The 19,608-nt window shown below is 48.0% G+C and overlaps 1 protein-coding gene across 6 annotated transcripts in view; it reads left to right on the forward strand.

The window, feature by feature from the left end:
- The window catches only part of LOC311633556 (zinc finger protein 551-like), a 50,038-nt gene that overhangs the window by 15,105 nt on the left and 15,325 nt on the right, over positions 1 to 19,608 (forward strand). For 2 of the 6 annotated variants that reach the window (XM_084906336.1, XM_084906334.1), the window contains exons 3-4: positions 466 to 3,119; positions 3,350 to 4,771. In XM_084906336.1, the coding sequence (XP_084762462.1) occupies positions 466 to 2,360 (1,895 nt within the window). In that variant the 3' untranslated portion in view covers positions 2,361 to 3,119; positions 3,350 to 4,771. Of the gene's footprint in view, positions 1 to 465; positions 3,120 to 3,349; positions 4,772 to 10,960; positions 11,085 to 14,711; positions 16,364 to 19,608 lie in introns of those variants that run through there. The other 4 variants (XM_084906335.1, XM_084906343.1, XM_084906342.1 and 1 more) reach the window with 3 other exon arrangements.

The raw sequence follows: 19,608 nt of genomic DNA on the forward strand, positions 1-19,608 counted from the left end.
AATCACTGATGGGCTGCCTCCTGCACTCCCCACTCTGGGGACTGAGCCCACAACCCAGGCATGTTCCCTGACCAGGAATTGAAGGGTTCCTGGTTTACAGGTTGATCCTCAACCACTGAGCCATGCAGATCGGGCAAGGCCCTTATTTTTTTTTATTTTTATTTTTATTTTTTTTAAAGCACTTTCAATTTATTATTTTTTTTTAAAGAAAAGGTTTATAGCTTTTCCCCCTGCCCTCCTTTCACAATGCCCACTTCCTAAGAAGGGTTTAAATAATACAAAAACTTTATTTTTTGGGGGGGGAATATCTATTTGGTGTTTGACACTTCAGTAGGTACTGTAAAGAAGGCCCTTACTTTTAGACAATCCCATGCAGCCAAGGTATTATGCCTAACATCTTGCAGTGGGACTTTGCCCCTCAGACCAAAGTCCACAACCATTTCCTCAGCAATTGTCTGCTTTCAGGTTGCTGGCATAAGGCGGAAGATGACGAGACCCCTTCTGAGCAGGATGTTTCTGTAGAAGGAGAGTCTCAGGTCAGGGCGTCTGAGACGGCTCCAGCAGCCCAGAGGACCGACCCCTGTGAGCGCTGTGTCCCAGCCTTGAAAGCTATTCTGCATCTGACCGAGTGCCAAGAGGCAAACGTTGAGCAGAGAGCCTTCTGCAGTGAAGCACGTGTGAGGGGCTTCTGTTTCCCTGCAAACCCTCCCCAACGGCAGCAGCAGACAGCCGGTGCCGAGGAGCCCCAGGAAGAGGCCGTGGACGGGGCCTCGCGGGTGACCCGGTGCAGCTTCTGCGTATCCGGGGCGCCTTCCGCCTGTGAGAAGGTTGGGGAGGGCTTCCCAGCCACCGCAGGCCTTCATCAGCACCAGGCCCCTTGTGATACTGAGGATTCACACGTCGGTAGCGAGAGCGGGCTGGCCTTTCCCAGCGGAGAAAGTCGTCTCCGTTCAGGTGGATGTGCAAACGCTGCTGCCAGCCCACACCGGAACCTTGGTCAGCGTCAAGGCGAGTCTTCTGGAAAAGGGCTTTTCGAGGGCAGCGCGTGTCAGAAAGCCTTCAGACGCATCTCGAACCTTCTTCAGCACAGAAGAAGAGTTCACACCGAAGAGAAGTCTCAGGAGTGTAGGGGTTATGGGAAGTCCTTCGGCAACAGCTCTGACCGCCCTGCACACCGGACAGATCACACCGCAGAAGAGCCGTATGCGTGCAGTGCTTGTGGGAAACGCTTTAGACAGCGCACAGTCCTCGCTCACCACCAAAGACTTCACTCTGGAAAAAACGCCTTTGAGTGTGGTGAGTGCAGGAAGTCTTTCCGCTTCAAATGTTACCTCCTCACACACCAGAGAATTCACACCGGAGAGAAGCCTTACAAGTGCAGCGATTGTGGGAAGTCCTTCGGCCAAAGCTCTGCCCTCTTCAAGCACCAGAAGATTCACACCGGTGAAAAGCCGTACGAGTGTAGTGATTGTGGGAGGTGCTTTACCTACAAATGTATCCTCGTTAACCACCAGAGGATTCACACCGGAGAAAAGCCATACGAGTGCAGTACGTGTGGAAAACCGTTCCGACGGCGCTCCCACCTTATTCAGCACCTCCGCGTCCATTCCGAAGCGAAGCCTTATGAGTGGGGTGAACCTGGGAAGTCCTTCAGCGATGCCTCCAGCTTCCTTCAACACAGTAGAAAAATACCTTACGGGTGTAGTGAATGTGGGAAATATTTTAGCTGCAAATCTGACCTTCTTAGACACCGGAGAGTTCACACCGGGGAAAAGCCATACGAGTGTAGTGATTGTGGGAAGTCCTTTAGAGAAAGCTCTGCCCTTATTAAACACCAGAGAGTTCATACCGGGGAAAAGCCATATGAGTGCAGTCACTGTGGGAACTCTTTCAGCCAGAGCTCTAACCTCGTCAAACACCAGAGGGTTCACACCGGAGAGAAGCCTTACGAGTGTCCTGATTGCGGGAAGTCCTTCCCCCAGCGCTCTGCCCTCACTCAGCACCAGCGGGTTCACACGGGAGAAAAGCCGTACGAGTGTCGTGATTGTGGGAGATGCTTTAGCAACAAATGCATCCTCATTAACCACCAGAGGATTCACACCGGAGAAAAGCCATACGAGTGCAGTGCGTGTAGAAAATCGTTCAGACAACACTCCCACCTCATTCAGCACCTCCGTGTCCACTCCGAAGGGAAGGCTTATGAGTGTGGCAAGTGTGGCAAACCTTTTAGCAGTACCTCCAGCTTCCTTCAACACCTGAGTGGGCACGCTACAGAAAGGCCTCATCAGTGTAGTGAATGTGGGAAATCTTTTAGCTACAAATGTCACCTCATTAGACATCTGAGAGTTCACACTAGATAAAAGCAGCCTTGAGTGTCAATACTGAGACGTCCTTCATCCGAAGCACCAGAGCGTACACACTGCAGAACGGTGTTTGTGGGAAAGGTTTTAGGTAGAAATCTGACCTCGCTCTTCACCAGGGCATTCGTACTGGGGGCGGGAAGCCATATGAAAGTGGTAAAATGTGGGAAGTTCTTTATAGAGAACACCCCTGCCTTGTTTGACACCACTGAGCTCATTTGGCAGAAAATGCCGTGAGTGTGGCAAATGCAGAAAATGTTTTAACTAGAGGTACCAAGGAGTTCACCCTGGAGAAAAGACCTTATGAGTGCAGTATATGTGGGAGATATTTTTGCTGCAAATCCCACCTCTTTAAACACACTAGACGGTTCAGAGCGGAGAAAATCCTTGAATGTGCTGAGGATGTTTTATTTCCTCACTCAGTGGAGCAATGCTGGAGGAAACTCTTTGAGAACTCTTCATCTGAATTTAAACATTTTTTAGTGGAACATACACTGTGCTGGATTTCTTTTTCTTTCCTTTTTAAATATGTTTTATTGATTTTTTTTTTACAGAGAGGAAGGTAGAGGTGGTATAGTTAGAAGCATTGATGAAAGAGAAACATCGATCAGCTGCCTCTTGCACACCTCCCACTGAGGATGTGCCTGCAACCAAGGTACATGCCCTTGACCGGAATCAAACCTGGGACCCTTCAGTCCATAGGCTCTATCCACTGAGCCAAACCGGTTAGGGCTGTCCTGGATTTCTTAAAAGTTTCAGGTACAGCCGAAACCAGTTTGGCTCAGTGGTAGAGCGTCGGCCTGCGGACTGAAAGGTCCCAGGTTCGATTCCGGTCAGGGGCATGTACGTTGGTTGCGGGCACATCCCCGGTAGGGGGTGTGCAAGAGGCAGCTGGTTGATGTTTCTCTCTCATTGACGTTTCTAGCTCTCTATTTCTCTCCCTTCCTCTCTGTAAAAAAATTAATATATTAAAAAAAAAAAAGTTTCAGGTACAAGTGGATTTTTAAAAAAAATGTTTTTATTGATTTTAGAGAGAGGAACATTGATGAGAGAAACATCAACATTGATCGGCTCCCTCCTGCACACACAACCTCCCCCCTCCCCCTTTCTGGGGATCCAGTCTGCCACCTGGGCATTTGCTCTGACCTCCCAGTGCACAGGGCAATGCTTAACCAACTGAGACCCTGGCCGGGCAGTAGTGGGCCTTTCATGAGCCGCATTGCACTTTCTCAGCTGCCCAGGGCTAATGCCGGATTGATGTCAATTTTTGTGGCTAAAGATTTCAAAGAGGAAAGGGGAGGGAGATAGAAACATCTGTGATGAGAGAGCCTTGGATCGGCTGCCTCTTGCACACACCCTACTGGGGATCGAGCCTGTAACTGGGGCATATGCCCTGACCGGGATTGAACCTGGGACCCTTCAGTCCACAGGCCGGCACTCTGTCCACTGAGCAACCCCGGTTACTTCTGCTTGACGGCATCCTCATTCCTTCCACTCTGACTAGAGAATGAACTCAAACCAGCTGACAAGTGTTACTTGTTTGGCTTTTATTAGATGGTGCTTGTATAAGTCTATTGACCTAAGTGTACCACTCACCTCTGTGCTCACTGTAAGATGGCGAATTAAAGTGTTAATGTTTCATAGAGCTGTTTCAATATTTCTTGTGTAATTTAAGATCTCGAGTTGTCCCTGAATAATCGAAATGTCTACAAGACAGACATGTGTAAACACTATGCTTCCCGCTCCTTTGACTTCCAATGAGACCCTTCTACGTCTGTCAGATCAACAGAACGTTGGCCTTTCATAGTTGCAACTTTAGCAGTTCATGAATTCCTCTTTTTTTTAGTTTTTTTAAAAAAATAAAATTATTAACCTGCCAAGAAGCCAAAACCCCCAAATCAAAAGTTTTAATCTTCCTTTTATAATGTGTATCAAAACACAGTATATCTATACTAATAAAAGGGTAATAGGCTAATTGCACCAGACACCCTTCCAGATAAAGCTACAGTGGCGGGGGGCCAAGGCAGAGGCAGTTAGGGGCAATCAGGCCGGCAGGGGAGGGCAATTAGGGGTGATCAGGCTGGCAGCGGAGCAGTTAGGGGGCAATTAGGCCGGCAGGGGAGTAGTTAGGGGCACCAGGCCGGCAGACAGGTTAGCAGTTAAGGGCAATCAGGCAAAACTAGCAGGAGCCAACGGGCCCAGATTGCAAGAAGGATGTCCAACTGGCGATTTAGGCCTGATCGCTGTAGGACTGGCAGTTGGACATCCCCCGAGGGGTCCCAGATTGGAGAGAGTGCAGGCTGGGCTGAGGGACCACCTCCCCTTTCCCCCCGCACAAATTTTATGCATTATGCTTCTAGTATATTAAAAATACCTTACAGGTTTGTCAGTTATATCTCAATAAAGGTCTAAAAAAGCCGAAACTGGTTTGGCTCAATGGATAGAGCGTCGGCTTGGGGACTGAGAGGTCCCGGATTCGATTCCGGTCAAGGGCATGTACCTTGGTTGCGGGCATATCCCCAGTGGGGTGTGTGCAAGAGGCAGCTGATCAATGATTCTCTCTCATCGATGTTTCTAGCTCTCTACCTCTCTCTCTTCCTCTCTGTACAAAATCAATAAAAATATTTCTTAAAAAAGTGAAAAAAAGATTAAGATTATACCACACAAAGTCATAATCTCAAAAAGCATTGAGAAAAGAAGCAATGGAGGAAATTTTTTTTTAATTTATCACAAAAAATAAAAATAATATACTTTCCCTTGAAGAGAATACACTTTGTGTTTGGAGAAGTGAGATGTTATCAAGAGTCCCTCTTGTGGAATAGTAGGCCATCAGCGGTCATGTATGTGTTTTATTTATCCTCACACACACAGCCTTCCCCCTGTTTTTTCAGCGACATTCTAGAGAGCAGAAGGGAGGAAGAGAGAAACACCTTTGTGTGTGAGACACATCGACTGGTTGCTTTTGGCACACTACCTACCTTTATTTTATTATAAAAATTAGTATTTTAAATCCTCACCTGAGGATATTTTTCCATTGACTTTTAATATATTTTATTGATTTTGGAAAAAAAAAAAATATATATATATATATTTTATTGATTTTGTACAGAGAGGAAGGGAGAGAGCCCAGAGAGCCAGAAACATCGATGAGAGAGAGTCATTGATCAGCTGCCTCTTGCACACCCCCTACTGGGGATATGCCCGCAACCAAGTACATGCCCTTGACCAGAATCGAACCCGGGACCCTTCAGTCCCCAAGCCGACCCTCTATCCATTGAGCCAAACCAGTCTCGGCTTTCCGTTGACTTTTAGAGAGAGAGGAAGAGAGAGGGAAAGACAGAAAAGTATCCATGTGAGAGAAACACACAGATTTGTTGCCTCCTACACATGCCCAGACCAGGCAAGAGCACTGCATAATCCTAGCCCCGTGGTCGGCAAACTCATTAGTCAATAGAGCCAGGTATCAACAGCACAACGATTGAAATTTCTTTGGAGAGCCAATTCTTTTAGACTTCTAACACCACTTCTTCAGAATACACTCGCCCAGGCCGTGGTATTTTGTGGAAGAGCCACACTCAAGGGACCAAAGAGCCGCATGTGGCCCCAGAGCCGCAATTTGCTGACCACCACGGGGTATAATGGTTACAGTTTACAACACCTGCTGGGGGTTTGCAAAGGGCTGGTGCCTCTGGTATCTGCAGTGAGGTTGTCAATCTTCCCATCACAACGGGCAGCTCCCGGATGGAGAGGACGGGCCAGGTTTCCAGGTGAGCTCCCAGGTCCGCCTGCACCTCCCAGCCAGGTGAGAATGTGCCTTTGATCAGGACAGCACAATCACGGCCAACAGAGCATAATTCACATTGCTTATCCTATTAGCTGGGCCCCCACATTTTATTTCCGCTCCTGACTGACTATGCACAATCCACGTAAGCTGCTGACCCCACGCACCTGTATGGGCCGAAGATAACACATCCCAGGAGGAGTGGGTGCATGCTGTGGCCAGATCAGAATCTGCGGCCATTTGGGTCTGAGACCGTAGGGAATAACAAGTCCTAGTGTTCTCCTCAGGACTGGTCTGAGCTTCCTGGAATAATGTCTCCAAACTCGTGGTCTGTTGCAGACGAAACTCTCCAGAAATGGGTGAACCGCCACCGGAAACTGAAGTCTCCCTGAGCCCAAACACCTTAAAAAAAAAAAAAAAAAAAAAAAAAAAAAAAAAAAACACCACATGACCTCACTCATTTGTGGATAATAAAGAACATTATAAACTGATGAACCAAAAGATAGATATAGAGACAGTATATCAACAAGTAGACTGTCAAATTACAGCGGGGAGGGGAGGAAGATCTGGGGGAGATAATTGATCAACTGAAGGACTTTTATACATGCATATAAGTACAACCAATGGACACATAACTCTGGGGAGGGAGGGGATGCGTGGGAAGGAGGGAGGGGGGCAAAAAAAATCAATAAAATATATTTAAAAAAAAAAAAGCAACATAGGAGACAGGAAAAAATAAATAAAATAAAATAAAAATGACTACAAAAAAAATATATATATATAATTTAACAGAGCACTGATTCTTCCCAAAAGTTGCTGGATATAACTGGTTTTATAAAAGACTTGTTCAAATAATAGTCCTTTAATATGACAATTTATACAAAATGTTAAATAGAATGGAAATTTGCAGTTTCCTGATAATGTATATATCTATATGCAGTATCATGAATCATTAAATGTAAAGGTAATAAAGTGGAATAAGTGAAGGATAAAAAAAGAACCCACATATTTTATGGATTTTTTTACAGAAAGGAAGGGAGAGGGACATCCATCAGCTGCCTCCTGCACCAACCCCCCACTGGGAATGTGCCCTCAACCAAGGTACATGCCCTTGACCGGAATCAAACCCGGGATCCTTCAGTCCACAAGCCGACGCTCTATCCATTGAGCCAAACACCTTCTTAATAGTCTAGGACTGTGGCTCTACCGCCTCCTAGGCGGCTGAGGGAACTACAATACCCCGAATGCAACGCGCCCAACGGAAGCAGCGCTGAGCCAATGAGCGGCTAGGACAGGGTCGAGGGCGGGACTTCCTGCGGCCTCCTCCGGGCGGTTGTTTTGATCTCTCCAGTCCGTTCGCGGGTCGGTGTCGGTGGGGCGCGGAGGGAGGCGGGTCCCGGCTGTGCGGGGCGGGTCCGAGGCGGGAGGTGACGGGGGCGGGAGGGGGGTCGCTGTCCCGGACGGCGTCTTGGGGCTCCGCGGAGTCCGACGGCGGCGGCCGCGCCTAGGCGGCCGGCTGAGGTGAGTGCCGCCCGCGGGGGGCGCCGTCCCCTCCCGCGGCCCCGGCCCCGGGTGCGGGGCGCTGAGGCGCTCCTGGGGGAACCCCCGGGACCCCCCTGGGCCGCTTGCGGGAACCCCCCCCCCCCCCCCCCCCGGACGGGGCGGCAGAGGGCGGCTGGCGGGGGTCCGCGGAGCCGCGGGTGGGGGTGGGGGGGAAAGTTCTGGAATCGGAGGCGGCGGAGCTCGGGGACAGCGGCCACGGGGATAGCACGGGTGGGAGGCCACACAGAAAGCCGCCAGCGAGTACATCCGTGGGTGGCCACGAATCCATACCTCCTTCCCCCCCTTCCCTTCTCCTCAAAAAGCATCCAAGAAGCCCTGGCCGGTGTTGCTCAGTGGTTAGAGCGTCAGGGCCTCCAGACCCAAAGGTCACAGGTTCCCCAGTCCCGGTGGGGGCCGCCTGTGGGAGGCCACTAACCCACGTGTGTCTCTCTGTCCCTCCCCTCCCCTCCCCATTCACTCTCACTCCCTGCAAATATCAATGGAGAAGATCTCCTCCGCTGAGGTTTTTTTTGTTTTGTTTTGTTTTGTTTTTAAGCATCAGGCTAGGTGAGGGGAAGTTCTCCGTGGTGTTTTACTTTTTTAAAAAAATATATATTTTATTGATTTTTCACAGAGAGGAAGAGAGAGGGATAGAGAGTTAGAAACATTGATGAGAGAGAATCATAGATCAGCTGCCTCTTGCACACCCCCTACTGGGGATGTGCCCGCAACCAAGGTATATGCCCTTGCCTGGAATCGAACCTGGGACCTTTCAGGCCGCAGGCCGACGCTCTATCCACTGAGCCAAACCTGTCCCAGCCGTGGTGTGTTACTTTTATTCTGAGGACGCTGGGGCCGTGGAAATGTTGGAGGGATGTGAACAGAAGAGGGACATAGTGTGAGGCAGGGCCCTAAAGATGTTCCAGACCTGCCCAGAGGGAGAAGGGGCTACAAGAAAGGACAGCACTGAGGGGCCGAAAGGAGGAGTCCTGTAGGGTCGGCGAACTCCTTAGTCCACAGAGCCAAATATCAACAGCACAACGGTTGAAATGTCTTTGGAGAGACAAACTTTTTTAACTTATTCTTCTAACGCCACTTCTTCAACATAGACTCGCCCAGGCCGTGGTGTTTTGTGGAAGAGCCACACTCAAGGGGCCAGAGAGCCGCTTGTGGCTCGCAAGCCGCAGTTTGCTGACCAGGGCTGTAGGCGATAAGGTAACTGGTAGGTAGGTCCCCCGGCCCCGGGGCTGGACCAGGCCCCGAGCAGCCTGGGCCCCGGGTCCTGGCGGGGGAGCCGGGCCCTCAGTGCCTTCAGCTCCCACAGGCCCTGCGGGTCAGAGCCGCTCAGGGGTCCGGGCTGTGGTGCTGATGGCTGTGGGGCCTCAGACTTTTAGGGTTTTGTTGGAAATAGGGGTGCCCTGGGGCTGTCCAGCCCCTCCTCCTGCCCTGGGCCCCGGGGACCTTGGACAGGCACCAAGCAAAGGATCTGAAGTCCAGGCCTGAGGTGGCATGAAGTGGTTTCAGTTTGTGGCAACGTGAGGGTGAGAGCTGGGCCGTCCGTCCTCAGGCACGGCGCCGGAGTGGCCTGGAGTGGAGGCATCCTTTCCCGCCATGGCGCCGGAGTGGCCTGGAGGGGAGGCGCCCCAGAATGCAGTGGCCTGGAGGGGACCCTGAGCCGTCCAGGCACCCGCCAGTGTCCTGTCCTTCCCATGGGAACGGGGACAGGGGACCGGAGTCAGGTGCTGAGCAGCTCTGTGACAGTCCGGTGTCTGTCTGCAGGTGACGGGCCATGGGAGACTGGCAGCCCTGGAGGCCAGGGGTCTGACCCAGGGCGGTGAGGCTCCTGGTGGGTGTGGCCGTGACCGGGAGCGGCTGCTGTAGTCAGGGTGAGTGTGATGGTACCTGAGCCCTGATGGTGGCCGTGGAGGTGGGAAAGAGTTGGATTCTGGATCTGTGTTTTAGGTGTGGCCACCTGTATTTTCTTTTCTCTCTCTTTCTTTCTTTTTTTAAATATATTTTATTGATTTTTTACAGAGAGGAAGAGAGAGGGATAGAGAGTTAGAAATATCGATGAGAGAGAAACATCGATTAGCTGCCTCTTGCACACCCCCCACTGGGGATGTGCCCACAACCAAGGTATATGCCCCTGACCGGAATTGAACCCAGGTCCCTTCAGTCCGCAGGCTGACGCTCTTTCCACTGACTGAGCCAAATGGGTTTCGGCTTCTTTTTTTTTTTTTTAATTTAATTTTTATTGATTGATTTAGAGAGAGAGAGAAATATTAATCTGTTCTACTTATTGACCATTCATTGGATGATTCTTGTATGTGCCCTGACCTGGGATTGGACTAAAACCTTGGCATATCAGGTTGATGCTCTAACCAACAGAGCTGCCTGGCCAGGAAAACCCCCCCCTCCCATATAGTATATATTTTTTAAAAAATATATTTTTATTGATTTCAGAGAGGAAGGAAGAAGGAGAGAGAAATAGAAACATCAGTGATGAGAATCATTGATTGGCTGACACCTGCACACCCCCGGTGTAACCCAGGCATGTGCCCTTGATCGGAATCGAACCAGGGACCCTTCAGTCTACAAGCTGATGGTCTAGCCACTGAGCCAAACCAGCTAGGGCTACATTTTCCTTTTAAAAAAAAAAAAAATATATATATATATATATTTTATTGATTTTTTACAGAGAGGAAAGGAGAGGGATAAGAGAGTTAGAAACATCGATTCAATTGCTTCTTGCACACTCCCTACTGGGGATGTGCCCGTAACCAAGGCACTTGGGACCCTTCAGTCCGCAGACCGGTGCTCTATCCACTGAGCCACACTGGTCAGGGTTACATTTTCTTCTTTCAACTTTGACAGAGAGAGGTAGGAATCAAGGATGCCTTGAAAATTAGGTTTTATGCTGAAACTGGTTTGACTCAATGGTTAGAGCATTGGTCTGCGGACTGAAAGGTCCCAGGTTCGATTCCGGTCAGGGACATGTACATTGGTTGTGGGCACATCCCTGGTGGGGGGTGTGCAGGAGGCAGCTGATCGATGTTTCTCTCTCATCGATGTTTCTAGCTCTCCTTTCCTCTCTGTGAAAAATCAATAAAATATATTAAACATAAAATCAATAGGAGTATAGCACTAAGGTCAGGTATATTTTCTGATGTGGGCAGTAGAGGGAGCAGATGCATGTGGAGGTGGGGGTTGGTGGTATGACAACTTGGAATCCTAGGAGACAAGCTGACTGTGGAGCAAACTGTCCCCGTTACCACAGGACATGGACTTTGAGGACGTGGCCATCGCCTTCTCCCAGGAGGAGTGGGGGCTCCTCGATGAGGCTCAGAGACTCCTGTACTGCGAGGTGATGCTGGAAATCTTTGCACTTGTAGCATCTCTTGGTAAGACCTTCACCTTCTCCCAGTGTCCTGAGGTGATGTGTCCTGCCTCCCCCTCCCCCGCCAGGTATCGCTGTCCTTCTCACAGCCAGACCGAGTGTTACTTTCCCCCACATCTTTGTCCTCCGGGCGGCGGGTGCCGGTGCGGAGCTGTATGGAAAGCCCTGAGCAAGGCGCACTGGGGCATCCCTCACAACAGATGCCTTAGACAGGACAGGAAATGCTGGGACTCGGGGTCTTGCAGACAGCTTAGTGGGTCCCACTTGTTTGCCCTCACCTTTGCAGGGTGACTCTGTCTGATTCATGGCCTCTAACTCTGCCCCTTTCCTCTGACTGATTGTTCTTTGCGAGCGCTTGTGCCAGCTCATGGTTTTTTATTCCATAAACCATGGGCTGTTCTGTTTTGTTTTGTTTTCTTAAATATATATATATATATTCTCTATTTTGTTTAGTGTGTATATATATACACACACACACACACACACACATTTTAGAGAGGAAGGGAGAGGGAGAGAGAGAGAGAGAGAGAGAAACATCCATGATGAGAGAGAATCATTGATTGGCTGCATCCTGCACCCCCTACTGTAACCTGGCAGGTGCCCTGACTGGGTATCGAACCGTGACCTCCTGGTTCATAGATAGATAGATGCTCAACCACTGAGCACTGCCGGCTGGGCAGGGCTGTTCTTTTTTTTAAAAAAAAAAAACATATTTTTTATTGATTTCAGAGAGAAACATCACTGATGAGAAAAAATCACGGTTGCCGCCCTAACTGGTTTGGGTCCCAGGTTCGATTCTGGTCAAGGGCATGTACCTTGGTGGCGGGCACATTTCCCGTTGGGGGTGTGCAGGAGGCAGCTGATCAATATTTCTCTCCCATCGATGTTTCTAACTCTCTATCCCTCTCCCTTCCTCTCTGTAAAAAATCAATAAAATATATAATTAAAAAAAAATCACGGTTGCCTCCTCTATGTCCCCTACTAGGGTTTGAGCCCACAACCCAGGCATGTGCCCTGAGCGGGAAACGAACCTGGGACCCTTCAGTCTGGAAGCCGATGCTCTACTGATAGATAGAGGCCAACCAGCTAGGGCTGGGCCTTTCTTTTAATACCCTCCTTCAGTTGTTGCTTGTAATGTTTTGTTCCCTGAATACTGTTTTGTGCTGCTCACCACTGTGGTCTTCCATGTACAATACCAAGTTCAGAAAGAACCCTGTTTTTCCCCCCCACGGTAGTCATGGTAAGATGGTCTCAGAGGAGACCTCGCCCTGCGAATGGCAGCTGGGAGATGCCAGGACACAGAGGCTGCCTGTGTTCAGATTCTATCAGGAACAGGTCGTGTGTCCAACAGTGTTTCTTGTATTTGTCACTAACCACACCCATTTCTACCTTCTCTTTCCCATACATGAGCCTTTGCTGATTTCTTGTTTTATCTGTGATTTCCGGGCCCCTAACTGCCTTCCCCTGCGTGGCCTTCTTACATCCCCTGTTCCTCTGCACTGATCTCTCTACAGCAGCGGTTGCCAGCCTTTCGGACCACACCCCTGGTTGGCGACCGCTGCTCTACAGAACATTCGGGCATTGACCTGCACGTGTGTTATGAGGTGCACATGCATCCTTCAGCAGTGCTTGGACACGGGCTCCTCATTTTGTGAATTTTACTTTGAGAAAAACATAACCAACTCTCTGCACAGCTGGCCCATGTCACCGACAGACAAGCCCGCTAAACGCTGCTAGCAGACGAATGAGTAGGCCTTCCTGCTCCTCTTCTGTGTGCTGCACGCCACCTCTGTATCCTCTTCCTGGGGAGGTCTCCTCTGCTCTGTGACCTTCAGAGGCCCAGCACTGCACACAGTTCATTGTTCAACCTGCCTCAGGGCTCTTATTTTACTTACTTAAAAAATATATATATATATAAATATATATATTTCTAACTCTCCATCTCTCTACCTTCCTCTCTGTAAGAAAATTAATAAACTGTTAATATATATATATATATATATATATATATATATAGGGTCGGCAACTAAGTAATTGCGGATTTTTTAAAGAAAATCAAAGACCATTTTTTCATGGAACTAAATAACTTTATTCTGTAATGTATTGCCCATTTTTATCAATGACCTTTTGCCATCTTTCAGGCAGCATCATAATCCCACGTTCAAAAAACTTCTGGTTTTTATTAGCAAAAAACTGAATCAGGTACGATTTGACATCATCATCATTATTGAAATTTTTACCATTCAAGGAGTTTTGTAAAGATCGAAACAAAAAGTAATCAGATGGTGCAAGGTCAGGACTATATGGTGGATGTGGCAAAACATCCCAACCAAGCTCCATTAATTTTTGCCGAGTGACCAAAGATGTGTGTGGCCTTGCATTGTCATGATGGAATACAACACCTTTTTGATTTGTCAATTCGGGCCGCTTTTCTTCAACTGCATTGTTTAATTTCGTTAGTTGTTCAATGTAGACATCAGAATTGATCGTTCGGTTGGGTAGTAAGAGTTCAAAGTAGACAATTCCTTTGTAATCCCACCAAACTGATAACAAAACCTTCTTTTGATGAATATCAGCTTTTGATGTTGTTTGAGTTGGTTCACCTGGCCTGCTCCACGATCTTTTCCGCTTGATATTGTTGTAAACAACCCATTTTTCATCGCCAGTTATCAGTCATTTTAAAAATGGATCATTTTCATTACGTTTCTTTAGCAAATCGCAGCTGCTAATGCGTTGCGTTAACTGTGATTCTTTCAGTTCGTGAGGAACCCATGTATCGAGTTTTTGAACATAGCCAAGTTGTTTTAAGTGATTTTCAATGCATGTATGTGAAACATGAAGCTTCTCTGCAATCTCACGTGTTGTACTGTGACAGTCCGAATTGATTATTGTTTTGATTAGGGCGTCATCAGCTTCAACTGGACGACCAGAGCGTTTTTCATCTTTGAGTGAAAAATCACCAGAACGAAATTTGGCAAACCAATTTTGACACTGCCGTTCTTTTAAGGCTTCGTCACCATAAACAGCACATAACTTTTTATGAGCTTGCGATGCGTTTTTCCTTTTGAGGAAATAAAAAAGCAAAATATGACGAAAATGTTCCTTTTGATTTTCCATTTTTCAACGAACGCCAAACGAAAACTACAAAACAGATCAAAAAACTTTTTTTACTGATTAACAGCTGAATAGCCAACTATCAAATAACAAAATGTGTTTTACATTTGTACTACGTCTGCAAACCTAAAAATTCAACTGAAGCCATATATGTGTGAAACTCGCAATTACTTAGCTGCCGACCCAATATATATATTATTGATTTCAGAGAGGAAAGGAAAAGGGGAGAGATAGAAACATCAATGATAACAGAGAATCATGGATCAGCTGCCTGCTGCACACCCCCTACTGGGGATCAGGTTTGCAACCTGGGCATGTGTCCTTGACCGGAATGGAACCCGGGACCCTTCAGTCTGCAGACCGATGCTCTATCCACTGAACCAAATCACCAGGGCAAGGTCTCTTATTTTAGACAGTCCCATATAACCATTGTATTATGTCTGACAATCCTTTGTCATGGGACTCCGCCCTCCTGATAAAGTCAATATCTATGTGCTCAGCATTTCTCTGCTTTCAGGTTGTTGGCATAAATTGGAAGCTGAAAAGGCCACTTCAGAGCAGTGTGTGTCTGTAGAAGGCAAGTCACAGGTAAGAGCTTCCGAGACAGCTCCAGCAGCCCAGAGGACTGACCCCTGCGACCAGTGTGTCTCGGTGTTAAAAGATATTTTGCACCTGACTGAGTGCCAAGCGGTAAACCTTGAAAATAAAACGTTCTTCAGAGATGTCCCTGTGAGAGGCCCCAGCTTCCGTGCAGACTTTTTACAGAGGGATGCCAGCGGAGAGAAGCCCTGGAGAGGAAGCGTGGACAGGGATTTGCCAGTGACCAGGGGCAGCTGCTGTGTGTCGGGAACGCCTTTCACAGGTCAGGATGTTGGGGCGGAATGTCCCGCCACCTCAGACCTTCTCCAGCTCCGGTCCGCTCTTACCTCTGAGGGGCCACTCGGTGGCAGGGAGAGTGGGCAGGCCACTCCCAGTGGAAACAGTCAACATGCGTTGGGCGAATGTGAGAAGGCTGCTCTCCACAATCAGAACCTTGTTCAGCGGCAGAGGATCCGTTCTGGAGAAGGGCGTCAGGCGTGTAGCGAGTGCGGGAAGGTCACTCAGCACGGAAGGGCACCCACGGGAGAAACACTGGCCGTGTGCGGTGCTGGTGGGACGTGCTTTCCCGGCCGAGACTTCCTCCTCGCACCTCGGAGCGCTCCTGCCGCGGAAAAGCGTTACGAGTGCAGTGATTGCGGGAAGTGCCTCGGCTATAAAGTCGATCTCATCAGACACCAGAGGATTCATACTGGTGAAAAGCCCTATCGATGCAGCGATTGCGGGAAGTCCTTCAGACAGAGCTGTGCCCTCATTCAGCACAAAAGAATTCACACCGGGGAAAAGCCATACGAGTGCGGCTATTGCGGGAAGTCCTTCCGACAAAGGACTAACTTCATTCTGCACAAAAGGGTGCACACTGGAGAAAGACCTTACGAGTGCAACGAATGTGAGAAGTCTTTCACCCGCACCTACAACCTTCTCACCCACCAGAGGATTCACACTGGAGAAAAGCCCTATGCGTGCAGCGATTGCGGGAAGTCCTTCAGGGAAAGCTCCACCCTCATTAAGCACAGAAGGGTTCACACTGGAGAAAAACCTTATAAGTGTAAGGAGTGCGGCAAGTCTTTTACCCGCACATCTAACCTCCTCAGACACCAGAGACTTCACGCTGAAGGAAAGCCTTAACTGTGCTGGGAAGGCTGTGTGTCTTCACTCAGCATCACAACACTGGAGGAGACTCAGAGTTATTTACCTTTCTGTTTGCGGGACATACATTCTGCTAGATTCCTGATGAGTTAAGTTCAAGAGAGGCTTTCAAGGGCTGCATTGCACTCTAACCTGCCTGGGCTATTACCAGATCGATCGATGTCACTGCCGGTTTTTGTGGCTGAAACCATTTCACCTCTCCCCCCTGGCTCCTCTGGACAGTGTGCATCGGTCACACCTGCGTGCTCAGGGAAGATGCCTTCCGTGTCCACTTTTGCCTGGGGAAATTACGAACACTCTGGACGAGTTCCTCAATTCTTTCTCTCTGAATAGGGCCGTGGTTGGACAACTGCGGCTTGCAAGCCACCATGTGGCTCTTTGGCCCCTTGAGTGTGGCTCTTCCACAAAATACCACAGCCTGGGCAAGTCTATTTTGAACAAGTGGCATTAGAATAAGTTAGAATAAGTTTAAGTTTAAAAAAGTTGGCACTCAAAATAAATGTCAATTGTTGTATTGTTGATATTTGGCTCTGTTGACTGATATGTTTGCCGACCACTGTGTCAGGGAATGGATCGGAGGCCCAGGCCTCAGCAAAGGGCATGTTTTTCGTGAACATTTGTTCTCTCATTATGTTGTGGTGACTTTTTCCAGGTTATCGTTCACCAACCTGGAAACAGCTCTGATTTATGATCATTTTGTGAATTTTGCTTTTGTACTTTTTGTTATTAATTCTCACGTGAGGATTAGAGAGTGGAAGGGAGAGGGAGAGACAGAGAATCATTGATGTAACATTCATTGATTGATTGCCTCTGAATGTGCCCCAACCCCGGCCAGGGACCCAGGCCATGGATCGAGCCTGCAATTGAGGTATGTACCCATGGGCAGAAGTGAACCTGGAACCCTTCAGTCTGCAGGCTGATGCTCCATCCACTGAGCCAAACTAGCTAGGACACTTTTGTACTTTTTTTTTTTTAATGTATTGATTTTTTTACAGAGAGGAAGGGAGAGGGATAGAGAGAAACATTGATCTGCTGCCTCCTGCACACTCCCTACTGGGTATGTGCTCGTAACCAAGGTACATGCCCTTGACAAGAATCGAACCTGGGACCCTTGAGTCCATAGGCTGATGCTCTATCAACTGAGCCAAACTGTTTAGGGCTGTATTTTTAATTTTCAGGCTTGTAGTCACTCTGTGAAATAATTTGAAATAAGAATTGTGACCTGCCAGCATATAGAAGTGGACTTTTAATATATTTTATTGATTTTTTAAAGAGAGGAAGAGAGAGGGATAGAGAGTTAGAAACATTGATGAGAGAGAATCATCAATCAGCTGCCTCTTGCACACTCCCTACTAGGGATGTGCCCACAACCAAGGTACATGCCCTTGACCCGAATCAAACCCGGGACCTTTCAGTCTGCAGGCTGACGCTCTATCCACTGAACCAAACCAGTTTTGGCAGAAGTGGACAGATTTTGTGGAGATGCCAAACTTTCTGTGTGGAGGTCCCGAGAATGTCCATATGCACAGTGTTTCAGGAGAATGTGTGGATGAACATTCAGAAGTAGCAACTTCCATCTGTCCAATACCTGCTACTTCATATCTGTCATTTTAGTACTGTTATGAATCCTAATGTAAATATTTGTGTTTTCCAATGGTCTTAAGTGACCCTGCTAGCGGTTCTCAACCTGTGGATTGTGACCCCTTACACAGGGGTCACGTTAGGTCATCGGAAAACAGATCTTTATATTATGATTTCTAACAGTAGCAAGATTACAGTTATGTAGTAGCAACGAAAATAGTTTGTTTTTGTTTTTTTTTTAAATATATTTTATTGATTTTGTACAGAGAGGAAGTGAGAGAGATAGAGAGTTAGAAACATCGATGAGAGAGAGTCATCGATCAGCTGCCTCTTGCACACCCCCTACTGGGGATATGCCCGCAACTAAGGTACATGCCCTTGACCGGAATCGAACCCGGGTCCCTTCAGTCCCCAAGCCGACGCTTTATCCATTGAGCCAAACCGGTCTCGGCCGAAAATAGTTTTATGGTTGGGGGTCACCACCTGTATTAAAGGGTCATGGTGTTAGGATGGTTGAGAACCACTGCTGTAGACAGTCGCCATTCCTGTTGATTTTGATGGCAGTCGTCTTCACTGCGTGCCAGTATTTGCTGCCCCTGAGGCAGGGTTGCCCCTTCCAGGTCTTTAGGAGAGAGATGGCAGAGTCCAAATAGGCTTCCCAACCTCATTTTCTAAGAAAAGAGGAACATTTGGGTTTTTAGTGGGAATCTCTTTTTATTTTCTAAAATATATTTTTACTAGAGACCTGGTGCACAACATTCGTGCACTGCTGGAGAGGGGTGGGAGGGGGGGTCCCTCAGCCTGGCCTGCACCCTTTTCCTGGAGCATTTAAGGGATATCCCACTGCCAGCTACTGGGAGCTGGCCTTAGCACTGTCCGGAGGCAGGCCCCTGGCTTTTTAAGTCATCAGCCTGGCTTGTGCCTGAACTGGACTCCCCCTGTGGGAGCACACTGACCACTAGGGGGCAGCTCCTGCATTGAGCATCTGCCCCCTTGTGGTTAGTGCATGTCATAGTGACCTGTCATTTCCGCCTTTCGATCGATTTGCATATTACCCTTTTATTGTATAGGATTAATTTCAAAGAGGAAGGGAGAGGGTGAGATAGAAACAACATCAGTGATGAGGCATGGAGGAGGCAGCCAATCAACGATTCTCTCTCTTCATTGATGTTTCAATCTCTCCCTCTCCTTTCCTCGCTGAAATCAATAAAAATATATTTAAAAGAAAAAAGAAAAGTGCCTCTTCTGAATGTTACCCACAAACGATCAAGGGTCTTGTGCGATCCTCGTGTACGGGCGTTCTCAGGTCCTCCATCTCTGTTTCCTGTGGCTGACGTAATTGGCAGAGGAAAGGATCTAACAGCCTTTTGGATTCCCCTGGCCCCTTAGGGTGTTCACCTCAAGGTCGTAGCTCAACAGGCAGGACCTCAGAGCTAGAGGAAGGATCACCCTGCAGTCACTCCCTGGATGTGTCTTTTGTAACCACTCGGCATTCCTGTTGATTTCAATGCAATAGTCTTCCCTACTTGACAACATTTGCTGCCACCGAGGCAAGGCTGGTCCTCCCAGCAAATGAGAACTGACATGCAACAAAGTGCAATTTTTGTTTTTTAATCCTTACCCAAAGATATTTCTCCATTGGTTTTTAGAGATAGTCCGAGGGACAGTGAGAGATGGAGAGAAACATCAATGTGAGAGAAACACATCGAATGGTTGCCTCCTGCATGCACCTCAACTAGGGCTGGGGATCGAATCTGCAACGGAGGTACATGCCCGTAACCTGAAATTGAACCCAGGATCTTTCTGTTCATGGGCCAATACTAACCACTGAGCAAAACCGGCCAGTGCTAAGGTGTGTACTCTTAACAAATACTGGTTTCCTTCCTGTACACAGTTATTTTGAGATTCAACGCAAATGCTTATGTGAATAGTTTTTAGTGTTTTTTTTAATTGCTGAATAGTAGTATGTTCTATGGATAACCACTGTATCTATTGATCTGTCTATGATTTCTATTATTTCCAGGTTTGGGGCATTATCAATAAATCTGGGAACATTTGTGTTCAGTCCTTTATACAGATACATGTTG

This window comes from Pipistrellus hanaki (genome assembly GCF_964339955.1).
Source record: "Pipistrellus hanaki genome assembly, chromosome: 15".
In the NCBI taxonomy this organism is placed as follows: Eukaryota; Metazoa; Chordata; class Mammalia; order Chiroptera; family Vespertilionidae; genus Pipistrellus; species Pipistrellus hanaki.